This window comes from Phragmites australis, chromosome 11 (assembly GCF_958298935.1).
Source record: "Phragmites australis chromosome 11, lpPhrAust1.1, whole genome shotgun sequence".
NCBI classification, from domain to species: Eukaryota; Viridiplantae; Streptophyta; class Magnoliopsida; order Poales; family Poaceae; genus Phragmites; species Phragmites australis.
Window position 1 is genome coordinate 29,120,764 of NC_084931.1, and position 17,481 is coordinate 29,138,244.

Here is a 17,481-nt window from a genome sequence, read left to right on the forward strand (position 1 = left end):
GTACATTAACCGCTACTGTCATATTCCAAGTGATTATAGTGGAATTTCTTGGCACATTCGCAAACACTGTGCCGTTGAGTTGGGAGCTATGGTTACTCAGTGTCATTCTTGGCTTAGTTAGTATCGTCAACTCTGTTATCCTCAAGTGCATTCCCGTCGAGTCTAGGAAAACAGATGTTAAGCCCCATGGTTATGAGTTGATTCCTGAAGACCCAGAAGCTTTATAGTTTCATAGTAGGTACAAAAACGCTGATGCTCCCATGTTTAGCAACCAATCTTTCATGGTGGAAAAGGATGTTTTGTCAAGATTTCTTTGTCCGTGTGATTTTGTCGAGTAATATAGTCACAGCAAGCAGCCATTATGATGGTACCTACATATTACAAGAATTTGTAACCAAGTTATCTGTAATGGAATTCAGCGTCAGACAGAGCTCGAAGACTGCAACAATAGAGTGCTGCATATTGGAAATAGGGAAGTCTTGATTCTTCAGTGCATTCTATATTTCTATGGAGCCTTCTGTGTTTGTATATTGCGTGGTGTGATCTTCAGGTTCTCTGCGTTTTTTGTTCAGGCGTAAATCGAACTGTGATTATGTTTCTTTGATGTTGAAATAAAAATTTAAATAAGAGAGGTTATATTTGAACAGTGCCCCTTTCTATATTTCGTTTCGTCATATCTGGATAAAATTATCATACATGGTGTATGTTCGATACACTCAACGGTGACTCAAGTCAGGTCAAGTACCGATACAATTGCACAATTTTTACCATTCGGAGTCTTACGATGGACGATACCTAATCAAACTGTAATGTAGAAAAAAAAACTAAACTAACAAAACATTCCCAATCTAGAGGGAGATGTTAACTTTAGTGAGCTAAGAATCAAATATTTTACTATTCACATACCACGGATCTCAGGATGAGAATTCAAAGTAGATGATCATCTTCAACCTTAAGATCTTTTTGGTCGCTCTCGACTTTTTTATGTGTGTTTTTCTCCGGTGGCTTACCCTCCTCCTCCGTCTCCGGTCCACCGCCCAACCTAGCGTTGTCATGCTACTTTCTTGCCTCCTTGCTGCCAACACTATCCACCCATTGTACTCTACCACCGCGACCCATGGAGCCCCACCTCACCGTTCTGCCATCCATCCGTCACCACTGCATATATGTCCACCGTCTATGCCTTCTCTAAGCTAGGGGCCTTTAGAAACCCCTAAAATCTGAAACTCTAACCACCATCTCAAGCCCTAAGTCACCGTCGAGTATAAAGAAAGAATATATATTCCAGTAAATATACATGAATTATTGCATTGTTGGGACGACATAGCCCAATTTAATTTGCCACTCTTTCAGGTTTTCAGCGAAATAAACAGTAGGGAAATGGAAAAGATCAATGTATTCAGAGGGATATTAAAAAATTGGATCTTTGTCAGTATATTAACCGCTACTGTCATATTCCAAGTGATTATAGTAGAATTTCTTGGCACATTCGCAAACACTGTGCCGTTGAGTTGGGAGCTATGGTTACTCAGTGTCATTCTTGGCTTAGTTAGTATCGTCAACTCTGTTATCCTCAAGTGCATTCCCGTCGAGTCTAGGAAAACAGATGTTAAGCCCCATGGTTATGAGTTGATTCCTGAAGACCCAGAAGCTTTATAGTTTCATAGTAGGTACAAAAACTCTGATGCTCCCATGTTTAGCAACCAATCTTTCATGGTGGAAAAGGATGTCTTGTCAAGATTTCTTTGCCCGTGTGATTTTGTCGAGTAATATAGTCACAGCAAGCAGCCATTATGATGGTACCTACATATTACAAGAATTTGTAACCAGGTTATCTGTAATGGAATTCAGCGTCAGACAGAGCTCGAAGACTGCAACAATAGAGTGCTGCATATTGGAAACAGGGAAGTCTTGATTCTTCAGTGCATTCTATATTTCTATGGAGCCTTCTGTGTTTGTATATTGCGTGGTGTGATCTTCAGGTTCTCTGCGTTTTTTGTTCAGGCGTAAATCGAACTGTGATTATGTTTCTTTGATGTTGAAATAAAAATTTTAATAAGAGAGGTTATATTTGAACAGTGCCCCTTTCTATATTTCGTTTCGTCATATCTGGATAAAATTATCATACATGGTGTATGTTCGATACACTCAACGATGACTCAAGTCAGATCAAGTACCGATACAATTGTACAATTTTTACCATTCGAAGTCTTACGATGGACAATACCTAATCAAACTGTAATGCAGAAAAAGACTAAACTAACAAAACATTCCCAACCTAGAGGGAGATGTTAACTTTAGTCAGCTCAAAATCAAATATTTTACTATTCACATACCATGGATCTCAGGATGAGAATTCAAAGTAGATGATCATCTTCAACCTTAAGATCTTTTTGGTCGCTCTCGACTTTTTGTGTGTGTGTGTTTTTCTCTGGTGGCTTACCCTCCTCCTCCGTCTCCGATCCGCCGCCCAACCTAATGTTGTCATACTACTTTCTTGCCTCCTTGCTGCCAACACTATCCACCCATCGTACTCTAGCACCGCGACCCATGGAGCCCCACCTCACCTTTCTGCCATCCATCCATCACCGCTACATATATGTCCACCGTCTATGCCCTCTCTAAGCTAGCAGCCTTTAGAAACCCTAAAATCTGAAACTCTAACCACCATCTCAAGCCCTAAGTCACCGTCGAGTGTAAAGAAAGGATATATATTCCAGTAAATATACATGAATTATTGCATTGTTCGGACGACATAGCCCAATTTAATTTGCCACCCTTTCAGGTTTTCAACGAAACAAACAGTAGGGAAATGGAAAAGATCAATGTATTCAGAGGGATATTAAAAAATTGGATCTTTGTCAGTATATTAACAGCTACTGTCATATTCCAAGTGATTATAGTGGAATTTCTTGGCACATTCGCAAACACTGTACCGTTGAGTTGGGAGCTATGGTTGCTCAGTGTGATTCTTGGCTCAGTTATTATGGTCATCTCTGTTATCCTCAAGTGCATTCCCGTCGAGTTTAGAAAAATAGATGTTAAGACCGATGGTTAGGTCATCTTCAACAGAAATTCTAAAAATTCACACCCTATTCTCTAACACTATTATATCATTCTCTATTTTTTTTCATCTCCAACAGACACCATATTTCCTACCTTTTATTACTCTCGTCCTCCTCCAGACCCACATGCATACTCAGTGCACAGTGATGATGCATGCTACAGTAGGTAGTAAATTTGCCGGCTACTCCATTCCAACGGTATTAATGTAGCAGCAGAAAAAGTTGATTTGGAGCATCTGTTGGAGAGAGGTACGATATGGAGGGATAGACATTTTAATGTAGCAAGAAGAAAAGTACAGAAGCTACCTCTGTTAAAGTTGGCCTTATGAGTTGATTCCTGAAGGCCCAGAAGCTTTATAGTTTCGTAGTAGGTACAAAAACTCTGATGCTCCCATGTTTAGCAACCAATCTTTCATGATGGAAAAGGACGTCTTGTCAAGATTTCTTTGTCAGTGTGATTTTGTCGAGTAATATAGTCACAGCAAGCAACCATTATGATGGTACTTGCGTATTACAAGAATTTGTAACCAGATTATCTGTAATGGAATTTAGCGTCAGACAGAGCTCGAAGACTGAAACAATAGAGTACTGCATATTGGAAACAGGGAAGTCTTGATTCTTCAGTGCATTCGATATTTCCATGGAGCCTTCTGTGTTTGTCTTTATTCGAGTGTATATTGCGTGGTGTGATCTGAAATTTGAAACCCTAACCACCCTCTCAAGCCCTAAGTCACCGAGTGTAAAGAAAAGATATTTCGGTCGTAGAAAGGAGATTTCGGTCAACTGTTGTAGAGGAAAATCGCAACACAAAATATCTCACCGCGGTTCTAATACTTGAGCTGAATGCCATGATTCTATCACGATTTAAACATAGCAAGGTGGGTGGCATGGGTGTGGACGACGCAGGTCGCAGCTTTGCAAAGCAGTACGATATTTTTGTGACCTGTTCCGTAGTCACTGAAAGCGAAACGCCAAAAAAAAAAGAGAGTAGGGAAGCAAAATGGAGACGGAACGTTGGACCAGCGTGGGATCGAAACTGCCAACTCCCAACCGCAACGACTCACAAGTGTTGACTCCTTTCGAGTAAGCTGATCCTCGCGAGCTAACCCCGCACGCCGCCGACTGATCACGGCTGTCCATCCTGGGTGCGCTGTGCTGTGCTGTGCTCAAGTGGGCTGCTCTGCTCCGCTCGGATCAGCTCCCAGGTTTCGTGGATCACGCCGGTGGTCGGCCCTGAGCGGGAGGACACGTCGGACACGCCGCGGTGGGTAGAGGCAGGGACCCACCCCGTGTTCGCCAAACGCGATCACGTGGCGCCATCGGTCATCGACTCGTCGGACCACCGCCGCCTGACGTACTACCCCATCTCCCCGGTGCTACGACGAAACCATCCAACCCGCCGTGTGCGCGCCCGCGCCCATCCCTTTCGGACGCGTCTGGCGTCTCCACCGGCCCCCACCGCGGCACCGCCCTCGTTGCCCTCGTGCACGACGAACCCGCCGTCTCCGACTCGGCAACTCCCTCCCCGCCTCCCACCGTGGAAACCTTGTTATAGAAATCACGAAAAGGAAAAAAGATTAGTTTTTCTCTGGCTCGCTCGCTTGCTTACCGGATTGCGCCGCGGAGTTGGTGCTGGTTGCTGAGCCGAGACCCGGGCGGGCGCCGCCACCAACCCTCGGAGAGCAGGGTTCAAAGGGGCGGCGCGGCCGCGGTCCTCGGGCTTGCCGACCGACACCGAGTTCGCGCTGGGATTCGGTATTTCTGGTCGCCCAACCCCACAAAACCCACCTGCATTTCCTCCTCGCTCTCACCAGCAAAACCCCCTCTTCCCCGCTCGGCTGGATTGGAAGCTTGGGGTGTTGAGCTCGCCTTCGTCTGTGACGACGAGGGGTTGAACTAGTGAAGCGAAGCGGCGATGGTGGGGAGCTACACGAACGGCGGTGCGGCGGCGGCGGCGGTCGAGGAGAAGCTGGAGGAGCTGCGGCGGCTGCTGGGGAAGGCGGAGGGCGATCCGCTGCGGGTCGTCGGGGTGGGGGCCGGGGCGTGGGGGAGCGTCTTCTGCGCGCTGCTGCAGGACGCGTACGGCCGGCACCGCGACAGAGTGCAGGTGCGCGTGTGGCGCCGGGCTGGGCGCGCCGTGGACCGCGCCGACGCCGAGCGGCTCTTCGAGGTCATCAACGCCCGCGAGGACGTGCTGCGGAGGCTCATCCGCCGCTGCGCCTACCTCAAGTACGTCGAGGCGCGGCTCGGGGACCGCACGCTCCACGCCGACGAGATCCTCCGCGACGGGTTCTGCCTCAACATGCTCGACACGCCGCTCTGCCCGCTCAAGGTCGTCACCAACCTGCAGGAGGCCGTCTGGGACGCCGACATTGTCGTCAATGGGCTGCCGTCCACGGAGACCAAGGAGGTGTTCGGGGAGATCGGGAGGTACTGGAAGGAGCGGATCAGCCCGCCGCTGATCATCTCGCTGGCAAAGGGGATCGAGGCGTCGCTCGACCCCGTGCCCCGGATCATAACACCAACGCAGATGATCAGCAATGCGAGTGAGTTCTTTTCTCGAGTCTTGAGTTAATAATTTCGTTAATCTCGTAGCTGCAATATTTGTGGAAGTAGGGACAATAAATTTAAAGAAAGATTTAATTGCTGCTCACCTTTTCAAGAATTCAAGGTACAACAGCTCTGGAATGTTTCTGATGATTTTTTTCTGGCTAATCTTGGTCTGTACCTACAGCCCTTCATATTTATTGGATGGTTGATGATTATATGGTATATTCTCTATCTGTTGTTGAGTGTTTGGAGAGGTAGTTGATGCCCTCAGTCCCTTACTAAGTTGTTCATCTTGCAGCTAAGGGAATGCTCATGTGTTATTTTTGTAATCCTTGATTCCCCTCTGCACATGTAAAACAGTTTAGCAGGGCTTATCTGAAGTACTACTGAACTTTGCGTGTTCTGGTCTCTACCCATCACATGCGATCTGTTTCCTGGATTTGTTTTACCGAACTGAAAATGACATCCTGTGCTCTTTATATCAATTCCATATGTTATTTACTTGCACTTATGCGTTCCCCCTGTTGCACTCTTTTGCTTTCTTTCTTTTGTGGATGTTGATCATGGATTCTAATTGCAGCTGGAGTTCCGCTGGGGAACATTCTTTATCTTGGAGGCCCAAACATTGCTTCTGAGATTTATAACAAAGAATACGCAAATGCTCGCATATGTGGAGCTGACAGGTGGAGGAAACCTCTTGCAAAATTTTTGAGGCAGCCCCATTTTATTGTATGGGATAATAGTGATCTCATTACTCATGAAGTCATGGGCGGCTTAAAGAATGTATATGCCATTGGTGCTGGTAAGTTTCCATTTGCTCATTTGCTGTCTTATGTTCAGATTGACTCGAAATTTTTTTATCAGAAGAATGGAATTATCATTTGGGTCCTCCATTTTTCCAGCTCACATGATATGCTTGAACAAAGTTATGTCATTTTTCAACATCAAACTAAAAAAATTGCTATTTTGACATCTTATATTCAATACTTGCTGTCCCATTTCATGAAGTATATTATTTGCATTCATTATATGTTGCAATGCTGTTGTCTCTGCCAAATGCAATGTCGCTTTGATTTGTCAGACAACAGAGAATCCAACTATTGTTAAAATGTATGCAGAGTCTCATGTGATGGGTTAAAAAACGTAAATCCAGTAACTTACAGAATTTTAGACATGGGAGAGTGTTTCCATATATGTTTATATGTTCTTTATCACCGTGTGCCTAATTATTTTGGAGCCTAATGTTTCGGTCGTGCTGCTGAACATCTTATGATCATGTAGGTATGGTGGCAGCACTTACCAATGAGAGTGCAACCAGCAAATCAGTGTACTTTTCACTTTGCACGTCTGAAATGATATACATCACCCACCTCCTAGCGGAAGAACCTGAGAAACTTGCAGGACCTTTATTAGCTGATACTTATGTCACACTGCTGAAAGGTCGTAATGCATGGTATGGGCAGAAGTTAGCTAAGGGGGAACTGACTCTGGAAATGGGGGACAGTATCAAAGGCAAAGGGACTATCCAGGTTCGTTCTGCGATCTTAGTAACATAAAGTTTCCTTAATTTCTGGGTGCCTTTTTGGTATGGGGTAGCTATATTCTGATAATTTCTGTCATTTTAGGGTGTTTCCGCAGTCAATGCATTTTATGAACTCCTGAGCCAGGGGAGCCTAAGTGTGATGCATCCAGAAACCAAGAAGCCTGTTGCTCCTGTTGAGCTGTGCCCAATACTCAAAACACTTTACAAAATTTTAATCAAGAGGTTGGAATGTTTTTGGACTATCACTGTTAATGTTTTTTGGGTACAATTCCACTGTCCTGTCAGGCACCTTAAATTGTTTCATTTTTCACCTGCAGGGAACTTGCAACCGATTCCATCCTCCAGGCCATACGAGATGAATCGATGTCCGATCCACGGGAAAGAATTGAGATGGCACAGCGCCAGTCTCTTTACCGACCATCTCTTCTTGGCCTACCTAAAGGAGATGCCAAGGCTTAGATATGTTCTTTCTTCCTGCAGTATTCGCTGTGAGCTTGCCGGTGGTGCTGATGCAAACTTACATACTGGTCTTCAAGATCATTCTCTGCGTGCCCCCAAATGTGTGGTGTGTTGTGTGCACACTAGGAGTTGGATGATGAGATATTTAGCATGTCAGGATAGAGTTCTTACTGCCCCCAATTTCAAGTAGCTTCATGTGCCTGACGTCCATCTGTATATACAACCTGTTTCGATTCAGTTTTATTTGTTATTGATGGGAATAAAGATCTGTATTTGTTGTGATCCCTTTGAGTCTGTCAGTTCGTGAAAACTTGCAAAGGCATCTTACAGCCCATACAGTATGTCATATGAGGCCCAACCACGGCCGGTTAAATAATGAAAAAAAGTCTATTTTACCTCCCTCAGCTATGACGTAATAAATCTGGTTTTCCTCTCTCAGCTACAATCAGACAAGAAACACCGGTAACTTTCCAAAACTGGACATATGACCTCCATAACTAGTTTTAACCGTAATTTTCATTCTATGTGACGCGTACATGGAGCGGTTTTGACACGTTGGAAATACAGACACACACGTACATGCACTGTGCACATATGTGTACACGTGGTGAGGCTTGCAGACCACCATGATTAAATCGTCGCCACCGGCATGATAGCCGGCGATATCGACTAAGGGTGCAATGGGTCGGGTCTTGTTGAGCCCTGCTAGTTTCAGACCCAATAGGGACAGGGGTGGGGGTAAAAATTGCCCCGCAGGGCTATCAGGTCGGGCCTCGGCATGAGTTAGATTCGGTTTCGAATTGAATTTTGCGATCACGGGTGCCCTACAAGCCCCAAAATCCTTTCTTCCCTACCTTTGGGCCGATTGGTCTGGCTCATTGGCCCTTCAGCACCATAGTCGGTGCTGGACACGATCGAGCCTATGCGCTTGCTCGTCAGGCGAAGGAGGTTGCCACGTGTTGCCTGAGCCCGGCCTCGCCTGTGCGCTCGCTCGCCGGCGGAGGCCGCCGTCCAAGTGGCCGAGTCGGTGCGCTCGTTTTCCAACGCAGGAGGTCGTCGCCCGTGCGCCGCCACAATAGCGTCGCCTGTGGCCCTCCTGCGACTTTGCGTCCTCCTCGGCTCCACCGTCTCCACGGCCCTCCAACGCCATCGCCTTGCCTGCTATTAGAGCGGGAGCCACACTACTAGAGCGCTTCCACAATGAGAAAAAAATCAGATTCACAATGAGAAGAAGAGATAGGCTCGGGTTTCGAGTCCCCCATCAAGTCTTGATGCCCACGGAGGCCAAGGCCAGGGTGAATTTACACCTAATTTGATTTTCGAGTCCAAATCAGATTTCATGTTTCGAGTCAGGTATGTTATTGCTCCACCCAATTCCGATCCGACCTATTACCGCCCCTAACAGCGATACCCTGTACAGTACAACTGCAATGGCTTGAACAGCACACACATGCACACGACGTAGAACGCCGCCGTCGCTGACTTCGAAGTCGGCGACTTCTCCCAAGGTCACAATCGTCGTCCCGAAGTCGTCGTCGCTGAGTCCAACCTTCATGCCAATCTTGGCATATCAGTATGGGTCTATGTTACATGGACACTGATGTGGGTGTCGGAGTCCGACTCGTGTCGGGGTATCCGATTCGGCAAAAAAAATTGAGACACACCAAATACCACTTGGAATCCAACCCGTGTGTCGGAATCCGATACGGGTGTCGGAATCCGACACGGATCCGCGAGTGTCCGACTCGATAAAAAAATTTAAACATTGGGTGTCCGGGTAACACAGTTATGGATCCGTCGTGTACTGCAGTCTGCACCTCCGCAACGTCGCTAGCACGCGCCACCGCCTGAGCCGTCAACGATGTCCTCCTCGAGGTCGGATCGAATCCGAGTCGCACCATTCTGGTCCGAGGCGGATCCGACGAGATCTGCCTTCCCCCAGATCTGCCTCCCCCCCCCCCTCCTTTGCAGGCGTTTCCCGCACGCCCCACCACCAACCATTAGCAGGCCGAGCTGCTACACGTACCGGCTCATCCATGGCGCCGCCATCAGTGCTGAAGGTCCATTGTGGCGGCATCAGTGCTACGGGTGAAGAGAGAGAGGGAGAGACCCGGGGAGCCTAGCAGCACCAGCACCGGCGCTGGGGGGCTGGGGGGAGATGAGCGAGCTTTGGTAGGGGTGGAGAGGCAACAAAGGTGGCAGCCGTGGTTGAGGAACAAGACGGTGCCTGCATCTCAGGTCGTTGGGGAAGCGGAGAGACGAGGCCACCGTTGGCTTCGTGGGCTCTCCTTGCTGATGTGGCCGCAAGGAATCGATGCGGGTTGCCGGGTCCTGTTTCGATTTGGAGCTTCTCTTGGCAAAGTCCGATGGGCACCGGAATACCGCGTGCACACTGTTCTATCCGAAATACCGTGCGGGAGCTCAAGGAGAAGGGCTTGCGGGAGGAAGACGGGTAGAATGAGGTGGGAGGAGCGGCGATGGGATTGGGAATGAGATGGGAGGAGGAGGCGGCGGGACATGGCGACCGGTGAGGATGGAAATGGCGATGTCGAGGATCGGACGGAAGGAAGATATTCGGTTTTGTTAGTGTGGTTAGGTTCCGTAACCGGTAGAACTTGAGGGAGGAAAATCAGACTGACTAGTTGAATGTTTTTACGTTGTAATGGAAGTCAAAAATTTACATATGATAATATTATTGACTCCTCTAAAATTAGTCTGATTCTTGAGACACCTAGCGAGAAATCACGGTGGAGATCTGTCCCGGCTAAAAGGTGCACATCATCTGATCATGGTGATAGGGGAAGGGGGAGGGGTGTATGCTGTGCATCCGAAGCAGAGGAAGATGCTGAGGGGGGGGGAGGGGGGAGAACGATGGTGAGGAGGATCTTAAGAAACGTGCAGCACCGACTGGACGTCATCAGGATCTCGATAATGCATATACTAAAAGTTTGAAGAGACTGAGAGCGTTTGATTCACCAGAAATCCTGAACACACAATATTAGATACATAAGAAGATGAGTTACAGTCTCACAATCAGAAAATTCAGAATCGAGACACCTTTTATTAACCTCATGTTCTAATGAAACCATGACTTATTCCACCGACAATAGTCACAACACAAAACAAAACATTGCATGGAGACCAATCTTAATTATAGTGTATACGACAACATGGATCTCTAGCCGCCTATTACGTCGAATCTATGGCCTTAGATCCATATATCAGCGGTTAGCAAGAGAGATAACAAAGTCAGTTATCAATCCTGCCATTTTTGATAGAATCCAGTTGCGGACCTTCAGTGGTTTCACGGATACAACAATCTACAATTGAAGTCATAAGAAGTGTAGACATGTTGGGAAATCAAGACCGATATGGCGGTTTAGCTTTACTTCATAATCCAATTGTGGCACTTGAGATTGTTGTTTGAAAAATAACATGCGTTGCTTTCTTTCAGTGACACGCCTCAGTTAAAAATATTAATGCTTCCATAAGGACATCCAAGCCGGACATGGTTGGAAATGCAGTTCAAAATCGTTTGCCAAATGATCACTGCAGAGTGGAATTTTGCCAAGAATCACTGCAGCAATAGTTACTTTCAGTGTTGTGATTGCGGCCACAAATATGGGCTCCCAAGTCTTCATGGATGATCAAATCCTACTAAAAGGTTAAACCTAACAATTGTCTACAAGTCCGTACCTAAGCAAACAGAAGAAAAGCCATCTCGGATTTTTGAACGGCAAACAAACCGCATTAGAACATAGCTAAACAGAGTTGCACAACTTCAGTCAATTCCATTCCACTTTAAATGCATCTAGTGTTCTGAAATGAAAAAATTATAGGTATCTGTTTCATAACTGTGGAGGGAACAATATCATCCTCAACTACAACAGATTCTAAAGACAATTTAACTATTGCATAAAGTGCCTACAACAATAATAGGGATAATTGTCCAGGAGAAGCATTGCAAATTTCATCATGTGTTCAGCAAGTATCAGTCGTAACTGTGCTTTCTTCTTGGCATCCTTAGTTTTCCCCTTCTTACGAATCTTGATGCACATGTTCAGGCGCATGTTGTCTACCAGGGACTCAGGAAGCATGGAGATCAAGAACCACACAACATAGTGTGGCTAGTACGGCATGCACCTAGACTCATATCCAATGTGGTGAACAACAGCGCGAGCATAGGTTTCAGTAGATGGACCATGAAGGAAGATTTCCTGATGGATGTCATCTTTGTCACCACATACAAGGGCACCTGAATAGATCAAATAAGTCAAGTTAGAGTGCAAAAGTTCATACAGATGACAAAATGTATTCCTAACAATATAGATGTAGCAATTGTAAATGGACTAAATAGAGTGGTCAATAAGAAGAGGCGAAAGATAGGTATACCTCGGTTGAATAGAGGAACAAACTTAAGTAATTTCAGTAGAACATGAGAAATCATAATTTTGGTGATTTAGTTTAAGCAATCTACAATTTTTAGGATTACTTTAGTTTGTGAGCACTATCACATTATGACAATTTTCCATTATCTAAAAAAAATCACATTGACATCTTCTGTCGTAGCATACATAGGAAACTTAAAAAGAACAATTGGATTGTTTCATAAGCATTCATTTTTCGTTGTTCACAGAGATATTTGTGTGGAAAGTATGGCAGAAAAAAATTAGAACTTCCGTGACAACCAATGATTTATCTGAACAATGTAAAAATCTTTTGTTGAGTAGATGACTGCATAAAATATTGAATAATTTGAGACGAGATACATTTGTTGCAAAGAGAGATCAATTGTTACCCGGCACTGCACATCAATACCCTTGCTCTTGTACTCAACATAAAGGCATCTTGAAAATTGGTCAACATACCTAAGAAGTCGAAAGTAAAAAAAAAATCATTATTCAGTATAACTGAACATCAGCAGAAATAAATAAAAGTCAAGATATTCCTAATTCTCTGAAATAATGCAAGATAATTACTATAAAATTTTAGTAAATGATGCAATCCACATCAGATCTGAACAAGCTAAACATTTCAAAAAAAAAACCCTAAACTGATGCAATTCCACTCTCCAACTATTCCTATCCTTACAATATAGCACATCTAGCACCACCTCTGCTTGCATCGGAATCTGATATGACTATGACATGAGAACTGAAATCTCGTACCAAAAGTGTTTCCTCTGATTCCCTATCCAATCTTCTGAGAATAGTTCCAGATCCTAACAAACACCTTAAAAAGCTAAATCAAGCACAGGGCAGGTATCATAGGCGTGTTCCTTTGTTCTCAATCTTACTCCCACTGCCGCCATGTATCCTAAATTGGAGTCAATATAAGCATGAACATTTAGAACTGCTGCAATAAACATCAAAAGAGACGAAGCAAAACACTAATTCGAGAACAGGGACGCGAGGAACTCATGCTTTGGTGGCGGCGTAGACGGAGTAGAGCGAATCGGAGGGCACGACAAAGACGGCAATGTTGACGATGGCGCCATGCTTCCTCTCGACCATGTTGGGTAGCACGACGCGCGTGAGCCGTGTGACGCCCTTAACGTTGACCCGGATCAGGTTGCACATCAGCTCCTCGTCCACCTCGTGGAAGTAGCATGCATATAGGTATGACACCCTAAAGTTGTTGATGATCACGCCGACGTCGAGGCCCCAGATGGCCTCCTTCAGCGTCTCCACACCCGCGGTGAGCCCCTTGCCGACGAATTCGAGCACGAAGGTGCACACCTCGGGGACCTTGGGGTGCTTGGCCTTGATCTCGGTGGCCACCGCAGTGAGCTTGTCCGGGTTGTGGCCAATGAGGCAAAACGCGATGGCGCGGATGATGCCGTCAGTGGTGCTGGTGATGACAGCCTAGGCGCCATAGCGGCAGCTCAGGGGCTTGCCTAGGCGTGCAGAGCGAAGCAGGTAGGCGTCGGGGCTTCCGCTGGCGTCAATGACCAGAGAGAGAGAGGTGGAGACTGGAGCGACAGATTTGTTGGGGGTTGTTGAGAGGGAGGCCATGGGGTAGCGAAGGTTGCGGGCATCGCTAACCCTATAATCATAAGAGCGAGGTTGAGGGTGGGGAGAAGGGCAATTCCTGGGTCAGGGAGAGCCCGAATGGGTGAAGAGGGAAGGAAATCGACTATTTATCGAGTAATATGATGTGGGTAATTTCTGTGAAGTTTAAGGGTGGTCTGCAGGACACGGAGGCAAGACATCCTACCTGTCTTGAAATGACCATTACGTATTTTCTAATTAGTAGAGATAGCTAAGGGAGTAAAATTAAAATCAAGTTAAGAAAGCTCATGAACAGCCTAAAAACATTGAACGATGAGGCTCAGCATAGAGGCCTGCTACCACCTTACAAGCCTAGTATGTCAGGCCATTGAAGACCCACTTATAACCCTGGATGGTGGTTAGTAAGATCGCCTCACGCTAAATGATCAAGGCATCATCGAGCACTACTGCTCCCTGGATGTCGTCACATGTGCAGACTGCGGACTTGCTTCTTCAAAGAGCTGTGTGAGAGACTTCTGACTGTGAGCTGAGACAGTGATTCACGCCTACCTGATGAGTTGATGACCAAGAGTATTCTTCACTCAAAAGCTGAACCAGCAAGAGAAAAAGAGCATGCGCTACGGGCAAAGTTCTCCCGTGATCCAATGGTACCGGCAAGGATAATCAACAGCTCCGTCTTTGTCAGATAAACAGTTGACGACTGTGACACAAAGAAGGAACTGTACAATGCAGAGGTTCTTATACAGACTCTTATAGAGAGAGAGTCTTTGCACAACTGAATAAGAGCCTAAATCTACAATGGAAACAACTATTTTGAAGATGCTTAAATAGCTAGATAAAATTAAGAGCCTGTTTAAGCGTCCATTTACCACAACGTACACGCCAACTCTAAGCTCTAGCACTTTTTTACCGACCTACTCAGTCTCCTGCATTTCACTTCATCAGTACTTCCCCTGTTATCCAAAGTTTCCAACCCGAGCTCCAAGCACCCGCGATGACCACCGGCTGCTCCGCCGATTCGCACGCCCATGCGGATGGGGAGGTCGCGTAGCGAGATCTTGGGCGAGGAAGAGCTCACGCCAGAGCATGCCACCCGCGTCCGCGGAGAACACGAAGTCCCTGGGGCAGCGGCGTGCAGCCGTCGCTATCGCAACCCTGCGGAGGCATACCTCGAAATCGAGTGTGCGTGGATGAGCTAGCGGCAGAAGACCTCGAAATCGACCTCCACGCCGATGATTCGAGCTCCTCCCAGCGTCAAATCGAGCTCCACGCGGCAAAATCAACTGCAGCATCGGCATCGCGGCGGGGGCGACGGAGGAGGGCGCGACCTCTGCGTCAACCACATCTCCGCCCTGAAGAAGGTCAAGCTCTGGTCCTTGCAAGACGGAGTTGTGCATCTAGAAGTGAAGGGACGCTAGGGAGGCGGACCCACGGGCGCGGGAGCAGCCGGCCTGGTGGCCGCACGCAAGCTGCATCGCGAGGTCGGCGTCATCCCTGTGCGAAGGTTCCACTCCCGTCCCAACCAATTTTTTGTTCTTTTCTGCTTGCATTGGTTCAGAACTGCCTTGCCTTTGCTTACTACTAATCAATTAGCTGAGATGGCATATTGGTTGTAAGCAAATTCATAGTATCGATGTTAAAGAAGTGAACATGCTTCAAGTTGGATGAATCCATTAGTTCAGAACCACGAATTTAGATAATTAAAACAGAAACTAGCTTGTTGGAAACCATCTTTCTTGACTGTTCTTAGCTTGATATTAATCATTTAGCTGGGATGGATAATAAATTGGATGTGCACTTTGACCGTATCATTGCAAAGTTATTCACTGTTGTCTAACCATTGCAAAATAAACAAAGGAAGCAATAAATCAGTTCATTCCCAGAACCCGGCTAACAAAGAAAATGAAAAGCAGGTACACAGGTACTTTTATTACAAGAATGTGATGAATAATACTAAAACATGTTTTCTAGAGTAATTGAATCATGAAAGAAATAGTTGATGCCACAGAAGTAGCTAATTGTTCGACTGACCACCTCCAAATCTATCCCAAATATGCTGAATTAAGTCTTTTTTCAGTCGGATATGCTTCGATCTATCACGGATGTCATCATTTCTTTCCAGCAGATTGTTGAACCCATCAATAGGTCCTTGGTGGTACTCTGCTTCTGGTATAGGATGATCACCCCCCTGATCATAATTCAAGTCATACCTGCCAGCATGAGTATACGAATCTCGTTCATTTTCAACTATCATGTTATGCAATATAATGCAAGCATACATGATTTCGCTAAGTGTTGATCGGTGCCAATAACGGGCTGCATATCGTAGGATGGCGAAGCGAGATTGTAAAGCTCCAAATGCCCGTTCAACATCCTTTCTCGCCGCTTCTTGTTTCTTTGCAAATAATTTATCTCTAGCACTTTGAGGGGCAGTAATTGATTTGACAAATGCTGCCCATTCAGGATATATTTCATCCACCAAGTAGTAACCCATCTTGTACTGCTTTCCATTCACAACAAATTGAACCGGATGAGCTCTCCCTTGCAGGACTTTAGTGAACAACGGCGATTGGTTCAGGACATTAATGTCGTTGTTTGATCCTGCGACACCAAAAAAGGCATACCATATCCAAAGGTCGTGAGTGGCGACTGCTTCAAGCATGACAGTAGCGACTCCGTAATCACCACGAGTGAATTGTCCTTGCCATGCTGTAGGACAATTTTTCCATTCCCAGTGCATGCAATCAAGGCTCCCCAGCATGCCTGGAAAGCCATGAGCTTGTCCCATTTGAAGCTTTTGTTGAATGTCTCCAGGTGTGGCTCTTCGAAGATAATCTGGACCAAATACCTCGTTCACTCCTTTAACAAATTTCTTTAAGCTCTCTAATACTGTGCTTGCACCAATTCGGAGGGATTCATCAAGGGAATCAGCAGCGCAACCATAAGCCAACATCCGCATAGCTGCTGTGCATTTCTGTAGAGGTGAGAATCCTTTTTTATTTAAGGCATCTGTCCTTTGACGAAAATATGGAGACCACTGACCAAGTGCTTCCACAATACGCAGAAATAAGGGCCTTCTCATCCGATACCTACGACGGAACATAGCATCGGTGTAGACTGGTGCATCAGAGAAGTAGTCTGCCACTAGACGTTGATGGGCTTCTTCACGATTTCTTTCTATGTATCTTCGGGTACCGCCGGGGCGGCGGCGGCAGCGAGACGTGCCAAGTAGCTGACCTTCGATTTGAGCATCCATTGCGGCAGCGAAACGATCGTCAAAATCGTTTTCGATCTGTTGGGCGATGTGGTCATCGCTGCTGGTGTCATCCTCAGAGCTATGGGAGGTGGAGTTGGGCATCTTAGAGTATGATTGTTTGGAAGGATGGAAGTATGTGGTCCAGCTACGAACAACTCAAGGATCTAAAAGCGTTGCGATAGCAAGGTTGTTTACAGTAGCATGCTTTCCGGATCATCTCACAAGGAAAGGCCACGAGCCCCCGAGATAACAACCAGATCGGTTGGCAATGGTTGTGCTTTAATTATGTTTATCTTTTCGTATTTATTCTCTCTGTCTTTTTGAACTGAAACACATCTGGCGTACAGGCTGTTAAGTAGAGACCACGACGACCGGAATTTGAGCAGATCCGGCACGCAGGCTACGATCAATCCGATACAATATCTGCAGTTTGTACTCTCTGTATTTATCTCTTAAGTAATCACGTGTAATCTTGTCATCTTTCGGTAAATCATTACATTTCCATCTGATTAGCCTTTTACTTTCAACTTTTGTCAAAACAAAATCTACAGGTCTAGCTTAATAACACAAGTCCACTTTGTGTAAACACAAGTTCAC

The 17,481-nt window shown here is 46.0% G+C and overlaps 2 protein-coding genes and 1 pseudogene across 2 annotated transcripts; 1 reads left to right on the top strand and 2 right to left on the bottom strand.

The window, feature by feature from the left end:
* Positions 1-4,308: 4,308 nt before the first annotated feature.
* Positions 4,309-7,899, top strand: LOC133884604 (probable glycerol-3-phosphate dehydrogenase [NAD(+)] 3, cytosolic). The gene is made up of 5 exons (XM_062324068.1): positions 4,309-5,611; positions 6,196-6,417; positions 6,897-7,144; positions 7,241-7,380; positions 7,476-7,899. The coding sequence occupies exons 1-5, from the start codon at positions 4,981-4,983 to the stop codon at positions 7,615-7,617; spliced, it is 1,383 nt and encodes a 460-aa protein (XP_062180052.1). The 5' UTR covers positions 4,309-4,980; the 3' UTR covers positions 7,618-7,899.
* Positions 7,900-11,525: 3,626 nt separating this feature from the next.
* LOC133884137 (very-long-chain 3-oxoacyl-CoA reductase 1-like) lies at positions 11,526-13,631 on the bottom strand (annotated as a pseudogene).
* A 2,011-nt stretch (positions 13,632-15,642) lies between these two features.
* On the bottom strand, positions 15,643-16,986 carry LOC133884138 (uncharacterized). Its single transcript, XM_062323501.1, has one exon. The coding sequence runs from the start codon at positions 16,984-16,986 to the stop codon at positions 15,643-15,645; it is 1,344 nt and encodes a 447-aa protein (XP_062179485.1).
* Positions 16,987-17,481: the final 495 nt, after the last annotated feature.